This window comes from Acipenser ruthenus, chromosome 29 (genome assembly GCF_902713425.1).
Source record: "Acipenser ruthenus chromosome 29, fAciRut3.2 maternal haplotype, whole genome shotgun sequence".
Lineage (NCBI taxonomy): Eukaryota > Metazoa > Chordata > Actinopteri > Acipenseriformes > Acipenseridae > Acipenser > Acipenser ruthenus.
Genome location: NC_081217.1, coordinates 7,589,700 through 7,615,532, shown reverse-complemented (window position 1 = coordinate 7,615,532; position 25,833 = coordinate 7,589,700). Strand labels below are relative to the sequence as shown.

The following is a 25,833-nucleotide window of genomic DNA, read 5'->3' as shown; positions in this document are numbered from 1 at the left end:
GCAGACATGGTTTATTATATGTCTCCCTCCGTTTTAGAATATGAATGATAGTTTATGTCCAGTACACATAATCTGTCACTGTTGGTTTTCTGTACTTTTTGCAGAGAAGGTTATTGAATGAAGTAAACAGACACCAAGGCTGTATATATAGTGTGAAACTGAACACTGTTCAATTGTGTCACAAAGTTTCTTTGTGGGATTTAATTATAACACGGTTGGGTTTCTTTCAGTGCGATTAGTAGAATTTGAAGATTGCAAAGCTGAATGAGACTTGGTGGGAGTTGAGAGGCACATATTCATGAATAGCAATGGCTTATATTCTTAAAATATTATTTTTTCCCGTTTCTTTTACAGAACATAACAATTGATTTCCCTTGTGGCTTGGACTGTCCTGTTGTTAAATGTAGATGTTAAATCCATTAAAATTATGTGATAAGGCTGCCTTGATAAATGTAAAGCTGTCAAAACAGGAACAAGGAGGGCATCCTAAACTAGATATAGTCAGGAAATTATGCAGCATCAGAGAAGCAATAATGTACCTTGTGTCAAGGGGGTCAAGCGTCTCATAATCTAGCATTAATACCCACAAAATACTTCTTGTGAAAATATGTATTTTTTAAATGTAATAATACATGGAAAGGCATGCTAGAGTTGCTGTTGTTGGATAATGGAGAGTTATCAGAAGCTGCAATTCAATAGGAAATAAATTGTAGTCCTGCAAAAATATGTATACTGTCAATCTTGCATTTTATTTTATTTTTTAATTTAATTCTTCCAAGCATCCAGTTCACCCCACTTTCAATGTCATAGTCAGGGGTGTGACAACTAGGGGTGATGAGAGTCCTTGAAATACAACTTTAACTGATAACGATGCTGTTTGCTAATATTCAATTAGCTAAGTAGTTTCTTGGTAGATTTAGAACAATTACAGGTTTTGTCTCCTTAAAATGTGGCCACATTCTGAACAACAAACAATAAAAATTGGGCCACTATGCTCACCTCACATCAGAAAAACAGTATATACGTAACTGGTCTGTGAACCACAGTCTCAGGAGTCGTTGCTAAGTAACCATCACCTGTGGTTTGATTCAGGACACACACAAGGCAGTGCACCTGCTCTTCAGTAATCTCCAGACATGGAAAATGATGAGAAACCATGCTGTGAGTACTAAACTGTGTCTTTTTGTTTGGCTTTTATCCAAATCTTCATCCTGTGACTTCCTCTTACAAAAAAAAAAATGCTCCTTTTCAATGTTTATTTTTCAGGGGCTCACAAAATAATAAATTGCTCACCGTTTAGAGAAGGGATGGCCAATCACAGTCCTGGAGGGTTATTCCACTCCTGGTCTTTATACCAACCCTATTCTAAATTGTTTGATTGAACCTATTAAACCTCCATCTAGACCCCAGAGTAGTTCATTATCTCATTTTACCTGTTAAACCTGCAGTGGAATGAGCCTCTACGACTGCGATTGGCCACCCTGTTTTAAAGTATGTATCTGACAAGGGTTCCTCATTGCAACACAATGAAACCTGTTAACACAAGACATGTATTCATATGTTTGTTCAAAACATAAACATAAAGCCCCTAACTCATACAGGTACACTGTAATAGTGACACAGTGTTGTTAAATATTTTTAAAAACAGTCCAGAAACTGGTACAGACAGTGAACTAATACATCCAAACAAATATAGTTTTCTAACCAGCTTAGGATTGAACGCTTTGTAAATAGAACCCAGTATATTATGTGTTAGAATATACTTTTCTTGCTTTGAACTTAGATGATTTATTCCATAGTGCGCACTGTAATGTTTGAGCTGCATGCCCCCTAGTGTGTATCTTGTGACTTCACAGTTCAGTTTGTTTAATGTAGTAGTATCTGTTGTAAGATGTACCGCATTTTCAGCTTCTCGTTGTTTAATTTCATTTCTGTCCAAGCTAAATCATAATTCTGTTTGATTTCATGTAATTGAGTCACAGGAAGAGACTAATGCTATCACAGATACAAACACAAACTATAACGATGATTAGTTTTGAAAACATATTTAGTCAAATAAGGCTCAAAGTCAATTGTACAAAGTTTATTATACATCTCATTTCTATTGTGCGTTCCAATATCATACAACACAGATCCTAAAGGACACATGAAGATTGAATATTGTCATTCAGTTATTCAAAAGACATGCTTTATACCCTTCATTCACTATAAATAAAAAATTAAAAAAATTAAAAATATTAGTCCTAATGTGTATATACAGCTCAGTATCAGTACATTCAGGTTGACAACACTAGAGGCAAAAACTAAAAAAAAAAGTTTACTGCACTGTGTTTACTTTTCTTCTGCACAGCTGAAGAAGAGCTTTTGTCCAAAATGTCCTGAAATATTTTCTTTTTTTAACCTTTTAAACCTTATATAATTAAACTGGAATTTACATTATAAAAGAAATTGTTAAAGAATGCCAATTTTCTACCACGGTTAACAACCATCAGTTATATGTGTAAAACATAAGGCGCAAAATGCATTTTTTAATTTTATTTTTATTGCAAGCAGAAGTTTTAAAACATTGATATGGCCAGTGAGGTTTTGCTCAAATTAAATATGATGCTGCTTGAAAATATTTCTGTATGGGTTACTATTAGCCATAAAATTATAAAGAATATTGAAACTGACCTTACATGACCTTTGGAATGCTAAACATAATTACAAAAAAAAAAAAAAAAAAAAATAGTATTGATTTAATACTTTAAATATATATATTTAAATATGATTTTTTATTGATTTTATTTGTATTTTTTAACTATACAATTACATACAGTACATCATTGGCAACTGCACAAACTATAGAGAGGTGAAACCTATTAGAAAAATGAGGACATGGAAATGTAAAACCTAATGTGATAATTGTTGTCTGAACCTCAGAGAGCAAACCAAATAAGCACGTGTCAGCTGCCACATACATTCAGTGATACTGAAACATCCTCAGATGCTGAATGCTACGTTGCAATAGCTGTGCACCATATACAGTGTTCAATGCGTTTGTGAATACAGGGGAGCTTCACATGATTGGCATCAGCTCCAATGCAAAGGTCCCAGTGTTGTAAAGAGGCACCCACTGGTCCAGTATGCACTGAATCATTGCATATAGAAAACAAACTTGCAACTCCCTACAAAGGCAACGGAATAGTCTTTGGGAAAGGTGCAAACAAGCACAACATAAATATATTCAAGCAGTATTTGCATTTTCTTATCTCTTACATTTTAATAGAGGATGTGCAAATTTGTATAGCACTGACAAAAATAATATTATGTGCATAAGCTGGCCAGATCCAGGACTAATACTGTCTTTAACGTTCTTTATAACACCATGTTTATATCAATTTGTGTAACATATCCTTTAACTCAAGTGTTATGAGCATCACCACTACAGCTGGTATTTATGACTCACTTTAATGATTTATGTATTTACTTATTTTATGTCAGGCTACTTAGCTAAGTAACAGACTTTTGAGCATTTCAACTTACTGTTCTCCAGCTGTGGAGAAATCTGATGTCTCACATAGAGTAGAAAAATAATTTAAAAGATCAATTTTAACAAAGTGAATGTGTAAGAAGTTAGCAGTAAAATAAACAAGTTATATTTATTTTGGACAATTATTGTTTTAGAAACCATTTATACAAATACACAAAAGTCTGTTATGTGAGTAACAACTCATTACATGGGTGTGTGTATAGTGCAAAACTTAATAGCACAGTGATATGAAAACAGGCTTCAAATGCATATAACATGATGAAATGTTTGCAGTTATGTACAGTATTTTTTTTATTTTCACATTTCTTGACTTTTGAATTTTATCAAGGTAAACAAAACTATTTTTTTTTTTCTAAATGGAATGGAACCAATAAATAATTTACCTGACAGAACTGTGAAAGGTGGACAGAGCAATAATACAGGTGAAACCCATTTTATAGATAGCATCATGAGGAATCAAATTTAATTGATATTCCTTAAAGAAACTCACTTGAAATGCTGATGTTTAGAATGCTATTTTGTAAATTGCCAAATACTGTATTACATTGCTTTGTTTTGCAGTTATTTTCACTGACTTTCTTTGTATGGTAAACGTGCAGTATCGCACTTTGGTGTTTTAGATTCACTGATGCACCTGACATTTTAATTTCTAATGCGGTGACATTAGTAAAAAGCAACAACAATGTAGTATAATGACTCCCACTGAGATACAATATTCTTACATATCTGATCGCCCCCTGGAACCAATTAAATCAGATATAACAGGTTCTACTGTATTACGTTTCTACGGGCTTAATTTCTTTATTAAAATGTCCAACGAGAGGCAAGTATTTCATCTACAGGGACCTCTTGGTAGCTGGTAGCACTGTTCCCCTATCTAAGTTCACCCTGGATGATCAGGTTTGCCCATGTCATGGTTGAAATCCATGGTTTGTCTATGGTTAACAGGCCCGAGATAAATCTGCAAGTATACTGTAAGTGGTGGCCATGGACACGACAGCTTTTGTCAAACAAACTTTCACAGGAGTTAAAACTGTTTCTCTTTTGTATAAAGCAAGACCAGTTGTTTGTTTTTTAATAGTGCCTATATACAGTCTTCAATCATTATTTTTAAGATACATCTTTTAAGAGAACATCTTGTGGACTGTTATCACTGAAAATAATCATGGTTGACTGCCATGGACTACCTATAGACAATAATCGATTGTCTTTGTTAATATGATCAGAGATTCCTCCTCAGCAAAATCTAATGGATTGAAGAGCCAGCATTGATTCCAGTAGTGACATTTTCAAAATCTTACAGTATATCATCCAATTCAAGCAGCCACTGCTGGCTCAAAATGCTTAATACAGACAAGACTAAGTCTATGGCCAGGGGTGTAACCCATGACCTCTCAGAGCACAGGTACTTATTCTTATCAAGGTGTTTTACTTGTCCAAAATCTGATGACACCCTGCGTGTGCCATTACTGTGCGTCCCACTTTTAAAGCAGAATGATTATTATGATCCAGAAATATGCTAAAATTCAGTTACACTTTGAGTTTACTGAATAACAATATTGAAAAAGTATGTACAGTACAGGAACTAATTATGGAAATATCCAAATCAGCAACATTTCATTTTGAACTTGAACTGCTCATTGAATTGCACCTTCTACTGCAGTTCAACATGTCTCATTACTTCATTTTCAAAGACCTGTTTCCTGATCATTACCTCTTTAGAAACAAGCAATACAATCCATTTTGGGATTACCTAAATGGTGATGTTATTGGTAAGTATAATGGATAAATCCATATAGATCCATTGATCTTCAACAGCCTTTCAAGAAATACACTAGGTAGTGGCTAGCACTTCAATGTCTCAAAGAACTGGAATGCAATACTCAAGATTGAAAACGCAATATGCTAGTACCACTACTATCAATACCACAGTCATTGTTTTGAATTTTTTATATCGTACACACATTTAGTCAATTGTGAAAATGTAATTAATAAGTATTATAAAAGTGTTTTTTCCATAGTTATCCCCAGTACTACATATCATCAACTGCATACATTCAATTAATAAAAAACATCTTTCATACTTTGGTTATAGAAAATCATTTAACAAGTTACTTTTTCCGTTAAACTCCCTTTCGTGGGATTTTATATATTTATTTAAAGAAAATAATAAACAAATGGATTTGCCTGGACACACTTTTAAAGTATACAATTGTGAACTATGCCGTAATAATATGAAACAGTGTTATAGAAAAACAAATCATAAAGAAATGCAGTCTGATATTACATTAGAGTATCTTAGAATAGGATTAGTAGGTACAAATGCAGACTATGTTTTCTCAAAGCATGCTTTTACAGGCAAAAATTGATTAGGACTTTTTTAGGGCATCTTGGTTCCTGGTAAATTGAAAATACATTACCATTCTCAGACAAGCTTCCAAAACATAGCTGCCAATACTTTTGTTTATTTTCCTTCGGAAAATGCTTCAGAAAAACACTCAATCAGTGTTGCCCTTACAACAGTATTTTGAAATAATAAATTCTTACTTCTTAATTTCTGAAAAAAAAGCTTTCACAGAAGGAGTTAAAACTGTTTCTCTTTTATGTAAAGCAAGACCAGTTGTTTGTTTTTTTAATAGTGCCTATATACAGTCTTGAATCATCATTTTTTTAAGATACATCTTTTAAGAGAACATCTTGTGGACTGTTATCACTGAAAATAGCTTTAGCAATCCTGTACTGTACTCTGTTTTATCGTAAATCACATCAGTTAAGAATTCATGACGTCAACTGAGAAAGAGTAAGTCTTCCAGTCCCGTTGGGTGTTGTTTAATGTAAATGGACATTCTTGTTCATTGTTAGATCAATATGCAAATATCAATCCACCTCACAGATATGTCCACAATCTTGCCTGACCTAAAAGAAAGGAAGTGTTGTTATGTTTGCTGGTGTGTAGTTTCACAATATTTGCAATCAAGATAAAATATATCAAGGTGATAATATATCAGCTAAAAGTAAATGAACAATATCAAGCTGGGATGGGTTTTATTAGAATACATTTAGCATTCGTATGAGTAATTACTGTACGGTTGTACAATAATGTATTCATAACAACATCTGGAAGTTTGGTAAGAGGTGCTAACCTCTGTGGCATGTATGAAGTTCCAGTAAACGTTCCATCTGTTACAGTTTGAGAAATTGCTATAGCTTATTCCTTCAGATGTTTTCTAAAGATATACATTCTGTAATTATGGGAGCAACTATACCACTGGCCCAGTGCTTATGAAGTCATTTTAATTGCTATGTTGGATGAAAGCAAACAAATGCAATGTATGCAAGAAACAAGGATTAAAGAATTGTGTTATTCTAAATGATTGCGCCTTCTGCCTCGGTTAACCCAAACCCTTTTTTTAGTTTATAAAAATTACAGACGTTGAAAACTCCCTGGGTGCCCTGGGTCCACAGCAGTCTTGTCAAAATCTAAGTAAGACGACAGTTCATTTACTGAGCAGATGGGATTTCTCTTTTCCATAACTTCTCAATGTAAAGGTTTTGGGGCCACCGGGCAATTTCATCATTCTTATGGCTTCATCAGCTTTTGCTAAATCAGATCCAGAACATGTGCTGTTGTCCCCGGGGAGTTTTATTTCGACCCGGACCACCCCACGTCTCCAGCTGCAGACCTTGGAGACGGGCCAGAAGGGCTGCATATATCTGAGTCTGTGTCAGACTCCCCTTCTGCAATGTAGGGTCTGATAGCAGCGCAGGGGGCCACCGCTCCGTAGTAGCTGTTGTTGAGGTAATCCATATTCTCCTTGGACTGGGAGATGCTGAAGCCACTGAAGGAGCGTTCCAGCTCCTCGTGATCCACAGACGGGATAGAGATGGAAGTGTCACTGTCCCTCAGGGCACTGTCGTGATGTTTCCCTGCAGCTTCGTATTCTGCACCTCCCCGGTTGCTTCCATTGTGGCTCCCTGAAGAGCGGTCATGAGAGGGTGGTGGTGGGATTCTAACTAAGGAGGACGGGTCTCCGACAGGCGAGTTCCCTTGACTGTGGCGTTGGTACTCACTGATAGAGTGCTGATGCCATGATGTGGAAGGAGGGCAGGGGCCTGGAGGCTCTGGGGGTGCATCAAAATTCTTTTGCCCTGCCGAACTGTTGGAGCGTATGATCTTGGTGATGCAGCCATTCTTATCCATTTGTTCCCTGCTGTCCACAGGACTGTGATAAGGGGGTGCAGGTTCGGGCTCCTTGGATCCAAAGTAGGCCTCCGTCTCAGACTGAGGGATACCCATCCGCTGCACATAGATGTTCACCAAGAAATCCAGCTTCCTTTCCATTGACATCACCTAAAATGATAATGATTAAACATACTGTATATAGAAGCGGATGGCATCCTAGAGTCACACAGTGTCAATGAAAGTACGGTATAGAGAATCCCTAATGAACAAGGTGTTTGAAATACTGTATGTTTTCAGTAGACATTTGGTGTGGCTTGTATTTGGTACACATTTGCTACTTATGTAGGAGCTCCACTTTGCATACCTTTAGACGTGTCTTCTGACACAAGTTTTTACAGTACCCACTGTCTTGTCTCTTTGTAGATGCATTTTACCAACCACCAAGATAGTCAAATATAATTCCTTGACAAAATTACCCACTATGACCTCTGAAATGTATTTATGAAAAAATACAATTTTGTACAACTTTTAGCAGATATATACACTTTTCACCCTGTTTACAGCAAGAAAACCATCATACCTGTTTTTCAACCTTTCCCAGTTTTCCCATCATGCTGGGGTCCTCGGGATGGTCTCCTTCAGTGGTCACTTTGGTTCGATCCTTGTCTGTTATTGCAGTACCTCTACCAACAATCTGGTCAACTCTAGCAATTGGAAAGAAAGCATCGCCTGATATGAAATCAACGCTCTTTTGAATATAAAATAATTTGGGGGTGTGTGTTTAAAATCTGGTGCATAATATTGTGTTTAATTCTGACACATTTGGTTTTAGTGTTTGAGTGATTACATATTTAATATTTAAACTATTTAAACATAATCTATTAAAAAAATTATTAAAATTTTATTCCCACCTGTATTATAAATGTATTTTATAGTAACTCAACAATATCTATAATGTAGGCACTTGCTCTAGCAATGATCATATATGTGTATCTGAATTGTATACAGCACAATACAGCTGCTGCCCCTATCATGCTCATCACTCACCCTGATGAGATTGTGGTTAACAATGGGGAAATCCTTCATGGCTCATAAACCGGGATCAATATGTACCACGACTTATCAATAACGTATTCATAATACAGCTAGTGACACAAAATCGTGTCACTTTAATTCTAACACACCACACTGAAGGTTAGAAGGGGAAAATCGGAATATATATATATATATATATATATATATATATATATATATATATATATATATATATATATTAACATATCGATTTTATTAATGGCATTTTAGTTTTATGAATAATGGCTTAAGTGGATAAGCAAGTGAATTGTTGGGGGGGTAACACGGTGCTTGGATTTCTTTCTGGTGTAATACAAGAGCACAGCAGTAAAGAAATACAGAAAGGACCCGTGTAATTGTACATTGTCAGGAACATCCATTGCTTCTTATGCCCGTCTCTTGATGGGAATGTCATGGGAAGAGTACAGTGCATGCATGTGATGAAGTGGTGTAGGAGGCAGACAGACAGACGGACAGACAGACACAGGGAAGGGAATCACAGTAATAAACCCTGAGACAGACCCAGATTGCTGGTTTGTTCTTTCTTTTGCAACAGCAGCACAGACTTATGTGGTGACTTAAAAGCTGGGCAAACATTAGCAATTTAACAAGCCTAGCTCTGTGATCTTCAGCCATACAATCAAAATGAAAAGGTTTTGATTCACTATGACAATGATGTAAAAATAAAATACAGCCTCTATTTCACATCTGGGTAAATGGTTATCAAAGTCAGCTGGTCACACTTTAATCTTGTATTTTTCAAATATCTAGGTTTTTGGGGGATTGTTAACAAGGAATCAATCTGTACTACAAATCATTTTAATGACTTCTTGCTATTGGAAATCTTCATGTTATCTTATATATTTCTTACTTGCATGTTTTCTCATAACATTGTATTGCTGAGCACAATATGTCTGTAACACATGTGTTTAGGTACCTGTTATAAGTGATTATAAACAATCTATATACATGTTATTAATTGTGTTATTAGCAATTATATAATATGACTACAAAATAATAAGACTATTATTATACACTTTGCCATTGTTTTGTTTTGCTATTGTTTATAATCAGTTATAACAGATATAGTCTGTCTGCATGTCTATTCAGGTCTGTTTGTCTTTCTATGTCTGCCTGTCTGTCTTTATTTGGAGATATTTGGAGATAGATGTGTAAGATCACTGACAGCTTATATCCAACTTGCATGTCTATAATATAAAACACAGATAACTCACACTGTAATTAACTGACCATTCAAACCAATTGTTAGTTATAATGTATGTCAATATTACAATGGACTACAATTATTGTCCAAGCAAGGCTGAAGATATAGTCCTCAACGATTCCTATTGTTCAATATCTAAATATCTATAACGTAGAAATAACACATATGGTATAACTTTGCTGCTGGAATATGCCTCTCTGTAATCCAAGAACCCAAAGTTCAAGTTGTGCTATGCATTATTCAAAGTTCAAGTCACTTGCGCTGTGGGGATTTTGAATGCTATGTTTGCCCAGCTGTACTACACAGTAGCTCTACTTCTTAATATGTGTTGATATGTAAAAAAAAAAAAAAATGAAATATGACATCTTGCACAGGCCACAGTGCAATATTTGACATGCTTCATTTTGCTTCATGCTTACATGCACCATTTATCAGAATCCCATTTTAGCAGCAGGATTTGCGTTTCATTTATTCCTTAGTTATGTATTGTTTTGTTTTTTGCAACAAATCAAAGTTTTCAGTGCATTGCAGGCATTCCAGCTAAACCCCTTTTGGACCACACCTCTGGGTACTTACATTTGAGCCTTTGTAACAGTGGACTTAGACAATATGTATGTGTCACTGTGGTATTTTTTTGGTGGGTCATTTTAGAAAACTACAGTTGTGGCTTGGGTTTCAAAACATAAAGTAAAGCCCTAGTATGCTATGAAAAACATCATTTAAGAACATTCTATAATTTATGTGTCACTCTAAAGTAAAAGTGAACACATTTATTTGATCTAGTTACCAATTCTAATGTCATAAATCGTGCGTCCCAATATCTGAAACTAAATAATAGCAACCTAATTTGAATCTAACATGATCCAGGACAATATTGTGCCTGTCTTTGCGGGAACATGTTTTATGAAGTACATCAATTAAATTATTACAACATTGTAATGTCATATTTAGCATAAAAAGTGCAAACCAATAGGTCTTAGTTCTACTGCAGTGTCACTGCTATCCTTGAACAGTTTCAGGTCTAGGCACTGTATATTCAGTTCAGTTTAATTACACTTATAAAGACACAAAAGCCACTACTGTATCCTTTAAAGTAAACCACCAATCATCCTACAGAGCCTGATATGGTATATGGAAACCACCATGTGGCCAGAATTAAAAAAGGGGTTTTGCTGTAAATCATAAAAGAAAAAGGTTTGATAAACAAAGATGCAGTCTGGTGAATCCTAACCTAGGAGAGTATTGGGGTGATTCTTTGAGTCCTTTGGTTGCATACTTCTTATGCCGGGGAGTTGAAGGGGGTGCGGAACCCACAATAATATCTATCCTGGCAAAGCAAATAGAAAAGACACCAGCAAAATGCATAATGAAGCAACGTGTGGAGGTGGTAGGACATACATAAAAAAAATGTAAAAAACTCAAGGACAAATAAGCTAAAATATATTCCATAAGCCACTTGAAATGTTTGAATTTGGGTGGATTGATTCAATATCCATTTTCGGTTTAGTTCTTTCTTAAGGAAATATGGGACACACCGGGATATTGGGATAGCAATGGCTGTTAAAATCCCTGTGGCGGCCAAAGCTGGAATATATTTGCAAATATGTAGTACAATTCTGTTAACTCATAGTGGATATTGAAGAACATATATTGTACTTATTCGCTGAAAAGGTTTGGCAAAAGCACTGAGGGTGAAAAGAACTGCTGAATTGAATGCTCAAGAGAAGGCAAGTGATCCATTCATTTTAAGTAATAAGCAACAAGCACACACTGTAAGTGGGTCTTTAGCTGCCATCTGAAGGATGGACTGATTCGCCACGCCTTCTGCATTCACAGCCCTCTTGTTGTTTATTGGTCCCACAGTCAAGAAAAATAAACAACTAAAAGGAAATTAGTGCCTCTAGCTATAAAGCATGCTTGTACTAGATGTCACACAAAATGTATTTTTTTTTTTTTAACAAAACAAAATTGTCAGGGCAGATAACAGTTATTTTAAAACTATGGGAGGGAGTTTACCTAAGGGCTGTAAAAAGTATTTTTGACCAAAGATTCAAAGCTGCTTAAGAAACTGGTTGCATTTTTTTGGGCAATTATGTTACAGTAATTGTAACAGAGCTGCTTAATTCCTTTTAACATAAAGGGATCAAAGTTGGGTAATAAAAATGTTGTTGTTCTCTTAAAGCTTTCAGCTTGAATGGTCGAAATGGAAGTTGCACACACAGACACAGAAATACTTTTTGAAAACACACACGTGTAGACACAATGGCAAATTATTTTGTAGTGTTGAGCACAAACAACAGACAGTGTAGAAGTGTGACATGCAAATCGTTGTATTGGTCCCATTAACAGACTGCTGTGCCCAGTGACAGTGCAGTAACTAAGAAGGGGGTTGTCCATAAAGGAGGGCAGGGGTGGTGCTTAAGGGTCTTGCCTGGACTGGAGGTTTTTAATCCGTGCCAGCATGTCCAAATGGCCAGCTGAATACTGCTCAATTACATCCATCACATCATAAGGCCTCAGGCTCTCCTTGAATTTTCGCTTTGAAACCATAAATCTCATAATGCTGAGGGGAAGAAATGCCCAGATGTGAGATGCTTACACAGTCAAGAAAAAGCACATTATTTTCATTATCTCACACTGTGTGGTATCATTTTATATTACAGGGCATATAACATGGTAATAACCGCTCTTACATGGAAACTACTAGTGTAATAAGTATACATTGAAATGACCTGTGCCGCGGTGTTACCATGCAATTACATCTGGTAAAAAGGCCATGACCATTAAGTTGCACAAGTAAAGAGCCATTGGTAATTACCCAGTTATGAAAATATAATTACTATTCATGCCTTGTAAAGTGCTACCAAGTATATTATATAAGCTGACATCCTACCATTGCCTTGTAATAACTATGTTCTAGCCATTCAAAATAAAGAAAAAAGTCATACTGCCCATTATGCCATTCCATTACTAATAAAAAATAGCCTGATATGCAAAACTTCAACGTATTGTATTATCGTTTTTTGATTCCCCACTAAACTTTAAGGAATGGGATGGCACTGCACAGCAGATGTGTTCCTTTATTATCCCACTTTGCATGATTAAACCCTTATAATAGAATGAGGACCTGAACAAGATTAACATTTGGTCATGCCTCTAATTAAAACATCTTGTTTTTTATCACTTACCACACAGCCCTGATTGTAACTTTCAATCCCGGAGTTAAATCCTGTGTCACAAACTCGCAGTGGTCATCTCCTATATCTTCCCCTGGAAGGCTTGCTTCTAGACAACACAAGCACATCATACGTTAAAATGTTACTAAGTGTGGAGGCACTGAACAACCTGCCTTTCACCCATTAACCTCCTACCATTCTGCAGATAATTCATATCCAGAACCAAGCAACAGCAATTACATGTCATCAATCTGCAAAGCCTGCAGTTCAATAGCACTCCTTTCTTTTTCTTTTACAGATTAATGACAGTGCATCACTTACATTGGTATTCAAAGGACTGGCAGTATCGGAAACGGACGGTTCCTGATGCAGGGGAATAAACAGCGGGTATCGGAGTTAACTGTACACAGTGGACTAAAAACTATGGACACAAATTCCCCATGAATTCAACAGGTATGAACTCTATGGATTATACCAAGAGTTGGTTGTCAAAATCCAAGAGCAGTACCAGCTTTAGAGATAGCATTTATATTTATGTACTCAACAATTTATTCATAAAGAAAAATAAAAAATATATTTTTACAATACATTCTATTACTGGTGCTTGATCAGTCTTGCAGAATGACAACCGTTGAATGTAAAAATGGGGGTTAATGACGTGTCCACATTTTTGAAGCCGCGGTGTAGGTGTATATCAAGGATTTCCATGATAGCAGTCGTATCGCATGGGAAGATGTGCTTAAAATGCAAATTCAAAAGGTCCATTGAAATTCTATTGAGTTGTTATAAGGTAATATGGCCAAACAGCTTCCTTCATGCAGGTTAAATGCAGGAAAACCAGCCAAGGTAACAAGCTGGCCCCTATTTATCAAAGCTTTTTAAACCAGTGTGCAGTTGACAAAGTGCGATAGAAATAAAGTTCACTTGTGTTACAAAACTAGTAAGAAACAGAGATAACGATGTAATTTAAAGCTGCATAATTAACAATGTAATTACATATGAGTTTAAACATGATTTTCAAAAACCTTACATGTATATTGAAATCAGGTGAAGTAAACAGCAGGTGTCTTTACTTGATCTTGTTAACTTCATACCAATGCAGTTGTTTTTACTAAGTAGTTGCTATGTAATTATATTGTTATTAATGACATTTTAAATAAGGCATTATGGCAATGTTTTCTCGCTAGTGGTGTAAGTTTTGCATAATAATGATAAAAAGATGTGCAGACTGTAGTAAAAAGCTTTGACCAAAAAGAGTCACTGTTCCTATCGGCACGGATTCATTCAGTAATGGGGATTGGTGCACTCCTTGCCGTGTGCTAATGAAATGTCACTTGATCTGCATGCATGGCTTGCGGTTTTTCTGCTGTCAACCCCTAGAGCATTATTGAGTGATGGTGGCTTACTGATCAGCCCTTCAATTGCTGCAAAAAAAAGGTGAAAAAGAGAAATCAAATACAAGCTGTTAAAAGGATTTCTAACATCATGTAAAACATCTAATCATGAATCCTGAGATAAAACCATAGTCGAGTTGACAAACGTTTTAGCTAGTGGCTTCACCAGTATACATACTGGAGTAAAAACGTTTGAACGCAACTTTGTTTAATTTAGTTTTACCTCTTATTTCCTCGTATGTTGGAAGCTGTAATGACTTACCACAAGATGAAAAAAAAACTGAAAGATGTTTAATAAACAAAACCTTGTATTTGTACTGTCTGAATGCACAGTACACCTGTGTAACTGGACTTACCTGTTAACGACAGAGATTTGTAAATCATATCTCTTATCCAGGGGAACAAATACAGTATTTGAATTGGACATAGCATTCATAACACCTCATAAAGGCTACATAACACTGTATAACTATATGCTTAATTCTTGCGAATCACTACGAAAATGGACATGCATAGACATATTGTTATCTAATAGATCTCAATATTGTCAAAATTGCCAACAAGTCACAGACATGCACATTTTGTTGACAATACATCTTAAGAATACATATTATTACTTATAATATGCATAGTTATACAGTAAACTTCATAGTCTTTATGAAGGTGTTATAAATCCTACACGTCCAATTCAAATGGGCTACCGTGTTGTCTGGATCATTCTGCTTTAGAAATACTCAGCTAATCAAAAAACGTTCCTTCTCAAGCAGTAACTGAGAGCGGTGACCATACCATACTCAGCAAATGTGTGCAAATTATATATATTTTTAAATGTTATTATTAAGTTAATATGCAAGGACCATGCTTCTTCTTGGGTCTTGGGTCACAGAATATTTTAAGAGAAATGTAAACACAATTTGAATATGTAAATCTATATTGGACGGCTTCATTGCAGGTATTTTCAGAAGCTACAGTGTTATATTTATTACAGTTTGTTCTTCTTCATTGCATGACACACACGTCATATTGTTCATATTCCAAATAACGTTCATTCAAGATTATTTTCCTTTTTGTATTGAAACTGGATTCCAATACAATTCTTTCATGCATGCTAGGGATAAGCAAAATGCAAATTAGCTTGAATGAATGTTTAAAGAGAAACAGGGTTCCAAAAAATCTAACGTTACACATCCCTGTGTGTTGCTACAACTGTTTAAATAATGTACCTGCAATTTGTCTTTGTATTGTTAACATCCTGACAACTTTTTACACTTATAACTCTAAACTCTGTTTCCAAGCTCTTTTTAAAATGGCCGGTCTAGTGTACTGGAGTTTGAGATCTGTCCTCTAAATCACTGCAGGAAGAACGATTAAAAAAACATAACTGCTCTGGCTTTTCTGTTCCGTACCACATCATGGATCGTTATTGTTGTGTTACCTGTTTGACAATGTGGGCAATAATCTTTCAATAAAACAATAAAACTATCACTGCACTAGAGCAGCCACTTTGAAAAGAGCTTTGAAACAGACTTTAAAGTTATAAGTGTAAAAAGTTATTGGGTGTTAACAATGAAAAAAAAAATACAAGTATATTATTTAAACAGTTGTAGCAACACATGGGGATGTATAACGTTATATTTTTCAGACCCCTGCTACTACTTTAATGAATGTTTATTACCTAGAACATTATTTTACTGATGCAAAATAATACATTTACCTTGGAAAATAATTAGTAAACTTTAGTTTACTGACAAAAAAGCAAAAAGAAACCACTTGAATCAAAACTTATTTTGCTTAAAAATGCTTCCCACAAAATAATCTATTTTGATTCCGTAAGAAATGCCAGAAATGACAAAGAATTTGCAAAGACTGCATAAAGAATGCATTATGAATGCAAAACAGGATTCATATTTGGTGCCTTGAAAACTCTTCCTGTTCCTTGCAAAATCAACCACTGCTCCTAGCACCTTAAAGAGTATTATAGCTTCAAATATTATTAGCAGATTTATTTCAACATGTATTTATTTCCATTTCCCTTCCCCATCTGTGACGTTTCCGATCATTTTGGGTTTGATTGATTTGTATTCTCTTTTGCCTAATCTCAGTGCTATGAAAACTAATGAGAAACAGCTATGCTGGAGCTACATAACCCTGAATAATGATGAAAAGGGACAGGGAAAGGCAACTAATACATAAATAAATAAATGGCATTTACAGATAATTACTCTTTATATAATTAGTCTCTGCAAGAGATCATGTAAAATACAGTGCAGCACTGTGCATGCGCAATGTACACTATGTGGGCCATTCCATGCAAACGTAACCTTTGTTCATCAGGATCAGACAACTCATGATTGTACTTCTTGCCGATGCCTTATCAGTGTAGCAAAAGGGTAGTTTTCACGGAATGTCCATACAAAGTGTGCTCTACAAAGTCAAGGGAAAGCTTGCACAGTCGGTTAACTCATTAACCTCCTGGCTTGTTCCACTGATTAGTTACAGAAGCACTGGTTAGAGAGGATTTAAAGTTAGCAAAACAGGTGATTAATCCTGATGCCTCAACAGAGATTAAACAATTCTATAGGTAAAGGGGTTTCGTGACAGTGGTTTTAATGGGTATTGCAGATGCAGCAGGGGCACACGCTGGAGGAATCGGAAATAGACGATTCCTGAAGTAGCCGGTTAAAGACAGCAGAGTGGCTGTGCAGTCACTGCTCAGTGCCAGGCCTGACCTTGAAAGTTCTTCAATCTGAATTCTTCATCCTGCAGCTCAATCAGCTCTAAAGCATGGAACCAAATGAAGCAATAAAAAAAAATTAGCCTGATAAGGAGCCGTTATGAAGGTAAGAATGTGTTTAATAAAAGGGTAGGTCAAGCCTGACAGTACAAGTCTTCTTTATCTTAAAGAATGGACAAGTTTGGTCAGGTGAATCTGCACTGTTGTAAAAGCCGTTTTAGTGGTGGATTCTACTATCTGCCAATAAGAATACAATATGATTTATTATTCTTAAGATATATAGGTATTATTTTGGAAGAAGTGATATGCTTTATTGCAAGGGTGGTAGTATTACTTACATCCACTAAGGACAGAGTGTAGGGTTCAAGGTAATGGTTACACTCTGGTGTACCAGCTGAACTTAGAGAGAGCCCTTTTGAGGTCACAGGGTGCTTTAAAAGTAAAAAAGTCACCACAGTGCAAATACATTAGTTTAACTAATTGCGATATTTCCTGTACCAAGTTAGACTTTAACATTACAGAACAAAATATATCACCAGTGTAAACTGGCAACTGAGCAGAAGGCATTTTTCTGACCACAGCCCTTAACCTGTAGTGTTTTCTAGCTGCATTTTCAGTCGTTTCAGTAGGACACGCTCTCACCTTCTGAGTTCTGTCGAGACGTGGCCCCCTTTATCCTAAAGGCTTGTCTTGCGCGGTTGCGGTCTCCGAAGCTCCAGCTCTTGGGCACCTTGCTGGGACTGTCCTCAATGCTGTTGTCTGCGCTGGGGGACCTGCGGAGGCCCTGGCCCTGAGGTGAGCCCTTTCCTTTGGCCCCCGAGCTCCGGGGACTGGAGAATACACGCTCCTTTAAGCTGACCTTGTGACTGCAGAAAACATTCAAGAGGCACTTTACAAAACACTCAGGCACAAGTACCAATACTACTTCAGCAAAAAAAAAGCTGAGAAGAGATAGCTATGGTTTGCACTTGCTGTTTAAGGAACTATAATGAGATTCTGATACTATAGCCTAGTTTATACAATTAAAGAATGAGTATTGTTCCGAAGCTATTTGACTTATTTTGTTAATACTTAATTGTATTACATTTTCCAAGTGAAAGTCATATTTAATTACACACTTGTAAAAAATATTTAAAAAACTGAAATTGACCATTACAATATAAACAGAGCACAGGTATCCTTACTAGATGTAAGGGCAGTAAGTGAATATCTTCAATTTTTTTTTTCTTAGTAATTATTTAAAGTGGTGTGTTTCTAATTTTGAATAAACCGTAATAGCAATACCCTAATTAAAAACTAATAAAAAATAATAATAATAAAAAAATGGTTTATTAACTAAGAAAACACTTACAATTATGTAGTAATATGAATTACAGACGAATTACATTTAGTTACGTGGTAATCAATGTGTTATCAGCATCATTTAAACAGGGCTGTTTTTATACTTTTATACAAGGGATTCAAAAACTTCATACTACAATAAACACCACAATATAGTTGGAGAAATGTATTTTAAATAAAGTATTTAAAAATTGCAGTATGAAAACCACATCAACACCACTCTCTTTATGTGGTTAAAAAACAGCATTCTGTTTTGTCTCTGTTTGCATTATATTTCTGAACTTGGATTATGTTTTTTTTCTGTGTAGAACGAATCATTTTGATATCAATGCCCACCCAAGGCAGAAAGCCATTCCTCTGTCATCTGCACAATGATCTGACTTAATCTTCAATACTGTGTAAGTGCTGTGCCATTCCTTCAGCCCCTCTCTTTGTACACATATGACACATACAGTCCGAGCATCAGAAAACAAAACAACATACAGTACATCACACACAAGCATGCAAATGCACACAACACCTACAACACCTACAGTTAAAAACAATGCACCATTGCCAATCATAGATCATCTTCTCATTGCGCAAATCATGCACATATACTGTACAGTATCATCAATGCAGGACTCATGTTAGCCATAGGGCATTTGTTACAGTATGTTACTCTTGTGCTATAATGCAGATATTACATTGATTTAGTTGGGTTTCTGGAGTGCTAATTAAACATTTACAAGAAAACAAAAAGTGTTCTGGCAAAAGTGCAAGGACTGTACAGGTTTAGTTAGACAGCCAGTAGTAATTGCTGCTTGAACGAGTGTGATTACATTTGCCTGTCTTTATCTATTGGACGACATAGACTGCCTAAGTACCCCCTAAAACATTTCTATATCTGAAAACATAGATCCACTTCAAAATCCAGGTACATAGCATTTACTACAATTTACTAACTTGGCACACGATTCAGGGATTTATAAAGTTATTCAGCAATTTATAAAGTGATTTTTCTGATCATATAATGGGGCTGTAAGGACAGGTATTAAATAATGTACTTACATTATTAGTACAATATTGCTTTAGTTCTGTTAATGTGCCTGTGTTTTGAAGCGGATTCGAATACATTAGTTTCCACAACTGAGCACATTAGCAGTTCATGCCAGAAATGAAAAAAAATCTTATTGCACCTTAAATGACAGTACCCATACTGTAGTTTAATAAGGGGAGATGGAACAAAAGTGCACATTAATTAAGACCTATGGGTCATTTTTGTGAAGCCTTCTAACTTGTATTTAAAGTTGTTGGTGAATTATATGCCACTTACACAACCAAAGGCTAACTGAGTCATTTAAAACATCCCTTGAATGCAGTTGTCATTTGTTACAGTTTATTTCAAATTCCAATAAGAATTTGGGTCATTCATAATCCATACATTGATCGTGAAGGAAGTGCTTGGGAACTACTTCCCAGCAGCCTTTGTAAGCAGCAGGAAATTGCTGGGTCTCCTTAGTCACCTGATTCATAGTACATGACTCTCCCATGATTCCAGTAAACAGGAAATGAGACACAAGCTGTTTTTTAAAGAATAAACAGTAGAGAGCACAGTGAATATTGTTACATTCATCGTATTGTTATTTCATCATCGGGGGTACTACCTTTATATCTGAAGACACTACTGGAACCTTTATTAACAGTAAAAGAGCAGGTGCAGTGTACCCAGCTAGTGTTAACTGGTCACCAGCAGATACCAATTAAAAGGTAGCAACTGGAAAGCAGAGCAGAGCTACTGAGGGAGGAAGCAAAGACTGAATGCAAGAATATATGGCAGCAATGTAAAGAAAATGATAGACAAGCATACATCTTTTCTGTAATTATTATTATTATTATTATTATTATTATTATTATTATTATTATTATTATTATTGTAGGTATAGTTGTAGGTATAATTAATCTATTTTTCACAAATGAAATGTCATGAAATTGATTCACTAAATTGTTGTTTTATGTACTGTACTAGTTGTATCGGGTATATTTCATTTTGAATTAAGATAAAGTGTGCTGCCACTTCTGTTCAGAATGTATCATTTCATCATTATTTTCTTTTGTTTGTAGCCACTGCGATACTTCTAATAGTGAGCGGGTTCTGAGGGCAGTATTCAGGTAGGGTATATATATATATATATATATATATATATATATATATATATATATATATATATATATATATATATATATATATACAGTATGTACAGTTGTAGACGGTGGGAAATTGCTTTGTAATTCCTTGTATAATTCTGGTTCCCAGAATCTAAACCACAAAAGATTTATGTAACTGCTTCATTTGAACCCTGTAACACACCAGAGGCTTGGCTAAGCTCATTGAATAACCCAAAACAGGTGTTTCCATTTGGTCACAATTTCATCATAAAAGGGTTATAGCTAGTCACAAAAGTGGGGTAGTTCCTAAGAACTGATTAGCTCAACCAGGGGCGACAAGCAAAATGTGTTTCCAACATGCATCAGATCAAGCCAGTTATTCCCTTGCTGTATTAGCATGGCATTTGTGTTCCAATGTGGCAGCATTCATGGCATGCAAGTGCAAAGGGTTAGTAGGTCAACTAAAGCTATCCGGGTTCATGTTGCTGGTTTCCTAGCTTACGTTTCTGTCAACTTTAGGCTCTTATACAACGGCAGAAAACTAGAATGCATCATTGCATGTTATCAACAAAAAGGGGGCACAACTCTTCAGCCTACTTTAAATGATGACATCATTAAACTAGATTAAAACAATAAATGCAATCCTGGAACCAGCAGCTTTCCTACAGAAAGAAAGTCACTTCTGAAGAATAACTGGGCTGGTTTTTAGTGTTTAATATTTAGCTAATTAGCAGAGGTGTTGGATAAAAAAAGGCGCTTGCAGGGAATAATCCATCTTAAGCATCCGATGTGTTTATTATAATTATTTAATACTCAGTAACCCCTTAAAGTTTCATATCAATTTTACAGATTTCCGACAGATAATAAATGATCAGGTGTACTAGGTCCACAAGCGTACAATTGAAAATGTGAGATGATTTATGAGTCAGCTGCTTTGCACCTGGTTTGGATGGACACCTCTACTAGGTAGGTAAATTATTAAATGCATGGGGTTGGAGGGGGGGGGGGGGGGGGGTGCAAATCTGTATGCACAGAGGACTAGCCGTGCAGATGTTAGTATCTGTGTGTGACAAAATTCCCATTATACCTAGGTTTTCCTGGGCAGCACCCACAAAGTGTTTCTTTGAGTGAATTTCCTCTACTGGAAATGAGGGAGAATATACAGTACATTAGTCCTTCAAGCAAACAGTGACAGGAGGTGGTGCTGCGGGGTAACCTGTAATTCCCCATTAGACAGTCTTCACAAAAATGTACTGACCGCTCACATACTTTGAAACTACTGCAACTTTAATCACTTTGTTGATGTAATGCCAAGATGTTATAATATATGACCCTATTCACAAAACTTTTCAGGGTTCATGGTTTTCTTGCCCCAGTACTGAGCTGGGTTTTTACCTTTACCTTTACCTTTGCGTTTGTTTTGTGACACTGAACTGACTTCCTCATTCAATTCAATTCAAGACATGTGACAATAACTTCACCACTGCTGGCCCCACCAACTGTCTGGAGGAGCAAATGTGATTTGATCACAAATAACCGTGTTATTCAATTCACAAAAGCAAGCTTAACAAAGTATTTCAATTAAGAATGCATTATAGTTATGTGAGTAGGGCACACAATTATTCAGCAATACAGTATGCTTCAATAATAACCTTAATGTTACAGGGGTGCTGGTTTATCATTATTTTAACAGTTTATTTTTTAGTTATTTTTTTTTTTCATATAACATTTGAATCTTTTGATATAATTTCACCACTTCTTTCTAAAGAGGGTTTGGAAAGACATTTGCAAATACTCAAAGCAATATTGTTTTAAATAAAGCATGTGTAACATTTTTCTGAATTGTGTACAGCTACGTTTTTAAGACCTCAACTTCTACACCCATATCACAAGTCACTTTTAACAGGTAATGTACGTGCTGCAAGGAACTGGCAAGTTCTTGAATTTGCGTCAATTCTTTTTTCTTTTCTCTGTTGGTTCTTAGCTTACAGTAGATCAAGGTGATTGATGTAAACTGACTGAAAGCCTTGGAGACTAAAGCCCCACCACAGTGCAGGTACTCGATAGACACAGTCGGGACCAGCACTGTTTCACAGAGACATACACAGAGTACCCTCTAGTGGCTTTTGAAGGGACTGCAGCGTTCTTTCCAACAAGCTGTCAGCTCTTGTCAGACACAGTCCTCAAGTATGAAACTGAATAAGTTTCACCTAATCCAAAGACAGCTTTTTGCAGCCTAATTTCCTGACCTGCTTCTTTTATCAAAGGCTATCCCCAATGATCTAAATTGAATTTAACTCACATATATAACTGAATTCTATAAACAAACTGTACATGGACCAAGCAATATGCTATTTACAAAATAATGACTTCCCTAGAGTGTGAGAAAGTAGGAAATATTATATGCAACATGCAGTTAAATTAATGTAAAACATGTCAGGCATTATAGGGGAACATTATGAATGCAGAAAAAAACTACTATAGATTCAATAAAACCTTGCAGAGATGCCTTGCACTGTACTGTGTGTGTTTTACATTTCCTCTGGGGGCCTTGTATCTTTGCAATATGTTTGAAAAGATTTCTAGCAACTGTCTATACTGTAGTAGCTCACTTAGCATGTATATATTTCATGTATTAATTTGTAATAGATGTATTATGGGTCCCCAATAGTTAAAGAAAAGGAGAATGTTAGAATTTGCTAATGTGGTATTAAATACAGGCATATTAACATCAGCTTTACAAAATAAATCCAGTCCATATTTCATTCAGGAACATGAACATTTCAACTTCAGGGATGGAAATGAGGCTCCTATTGTATAGCAGTTTCACCCATTCCAGAATTTACTATGAGCTCGATTAGCCACAGTATATAGGTAACAATCACAGGTTTGTTTTTATTAAAACCAGGAATAGATCAAACTGCTATGCAGTGGGACTCTTATTTCTATCCCTGAACTTAGACATGTATTGGTTTTGACAACCAATCACACAGATTAATGAGAGGCTATCTCATGCTAAGAAAAAAAAAATCTAATTTAACATTCAGAAATTGCTTGTAAAACAGTACTAAGGTAGGCTTTTCACTTGTTCACAGAAATCTTTTTACTGTTCAATTAATAAGCAAAACACAAGTGCCAACCCTAATTAAGTCTTCTAATGGATGTCTTCAAGGCATGATAACCAAGACTTTAAAATCGAATTTCTCACCACTCATTAGCATAAGCAGCATGTCACTGTGATAATGATGTAAATCCTTATAAGAGGTAAGAAAATGGATTTCAAAGCCTTACTTATCACTCATGTGATAGTATTATATCAAGGGTCTCGCAATTATTTAATACGCTTAATGTTATTAAGAGAATGCAATGCTATGTATATTTTTGAAATGCTCAATTTCTGGAAGGCGTCGCAGGCTAAACTATTTATCCATTGTTTGTCTTTATATGGCATTTTGTAAATCATACAGTATGCTGAATTGAAAACATACATCTGTTGGACTGTCCAAAAAACAAGAAATGTGTTATTAATAATACAAGGTTTTAGCATTACAGTGTTTTCTTAATAATAATAATCATCAACACATGGGATAACAGGTTCATAGACGCTTAATTATGAACCATTAAACTGTGTATAACCCTTCCTATCCCCCTGCTCCCACTGCTTTTGTCATTCATGGAGATTTTTTAATATGTCTTTCTAATGCACAGCTGCATCAGATCCAAAGCCCTGTTAAAGGTTGATACTTATTCTGCATTTGAATGGGCTTATCTATTTCATCATGTTTTACAAACCCCACAGCACTTGTCTGACTGCCAATAATAACCCCTATGCCACAACACAGCGTTTCAGTGATATCAATATCCCACGTGTTTCAAGACTATAGGAGCATTTGAATACCAACCAGTGTGTCAGACAACCACTGTGATAGACCAAACTATTCCAATCATTCCACATCAACGTGGGGGTGTTGCTATGTATAGATAAATAAACTATACATTCATTTGAAGGCAAATGTATAGTAATAGATTATAAACAATATATACAGTAGCAACGCCCCTTTATTCGACAAACTCACTAATTATTACAATAAGTAACTACAGTATAAGTATCACATAACAGCACCGACAACAACCAAATACAGAAAATGTATTTACACGACTGTCATACAGACCTGGGGGAAGGCTCTGGCTGCGAATCTTTCCTTTATTTATGGAAAATAAGAAAATAAGAAAATATACGTAATTGACATTACAACAGTTTTTCAACATTCATTCTCTGTTTTTAAATAGTTCTTTATATGAAAAAAATCAATAGCATATATACATTTAAAATTTGAAGATTGAATTACTACTAACAATATTGTGTTGGATGTCTATACAAACATTTAAATTCAGACAATTTGGAAATTAATATCCTTGCTCCGTTACAACATTAGTCCACCAGGTGGCACTGTGTGCTATTGAAAACTTCCTATAAGAAATAATGCTAAATACAAAAGTATTATATGAATCAAAATGGTTTACTAACATCTCTTCCTTTAAATATGAATGCATACAAATATAGATTTTTTTTTATTTTGATGTAATAGAATGTTAAGGGGAAAATGCTAATTCAAACACGAGCATCCAGATGCATTTAAAGACTTTATTATTTACAGATCCAATAAATAATACATTTACAGAAACTGTTTTATAGAGCTTTATTAATAAAGCAGTATAGCCTACATGAAATCAAAATGATGTCACTGATATTGTGCTAAAAATTGCATCTTTATAACATTGCCAACTACTGTAGTTAATGCTCAGGTTAATATCCAATATCCATCAATACTCACACTATGAAAGGAAAAGGCTTTAGGAAAGGAAACGTGCTTGACCTGACCTGACCTGAATGAGAGTCCTGACTTGCTCTTCAGGTTCCTCAGCAGGTCTAGCTGGTTGAGTGGTGGAATCAGTCTGCAGTAATGCAATAAAACATTAGTGACTGTTCACGCTAGCCAGGCTATACTGAGCTTCCTGGGGTTCC

General features: G+C 35.6%; 1 protein-coding gene across 19 annotated transcripts in view; it reads right to left on the bottom strand.

Moving 5' to 3' along the window:
* Window positions 1-2,068: 2,068 nt before the first annotated feature.
* Window positions 2,069-25,833, bottom strand: part of LOC117430764 (potassium voltage-gated channel subfamily KQT member 2) — a 49,203-nt gene continuing 25,438 nt past the window's right edge. For 2 of the 19 annotated variants that reach the window (XM_059003866.1, XM_059003868.1), the window contains 11 exons: window positions 25,695-25,763; window positions 24,980-25,009; window positions 21,895-21,948; window positions 17,961-18,184; window positions 17,314-17,361; window positions 14,597-14,614; window positions 13,203-13,299; window positions 12,446-12,577; window positions 11,246-11,341; window positions 8,296-8,419; window positions 2,069-7,883 (listed from right to left, as the gene is read on the bottom strand). In XM_059003866.1, the coding sequence (XP_058859849.1) occupies window positions 7,176-7,883; window positions 8,296-8,419; window positions 11,246-11,341; window positions 12,446-12,577; window positions 13,203-13,299; window positions 14,597-14,614; window positions 17,314-17,361; window positions 17,961-18,184; window positions 21,895-21,948; window positions 24,980-25,009; window positions 25,695-25,763 (1,600 nt within the window). In that variant the 3' untranslated portion in view covers window positions 2,069-7,175. Of the gene's footprint in view, window positions 7,884-8,295; window positions 8,420-11,245; window positions 11,342-12,445; window positions 12,578-13,202; window positions 13,300-14,596; window positions 14,615-17,313; window positions 17,362-17,960; window positions 18,185-21,894; window positions 21,949-24,979; window positions 25,010-25,694; window positions 25,764-25,833 lie in introns of those variants that run through there. The other 17 variants (XM_059003876.1, XM_059003885.1, XM_059003871.1 and 14 more) reach the window with 12 other exon arrangements.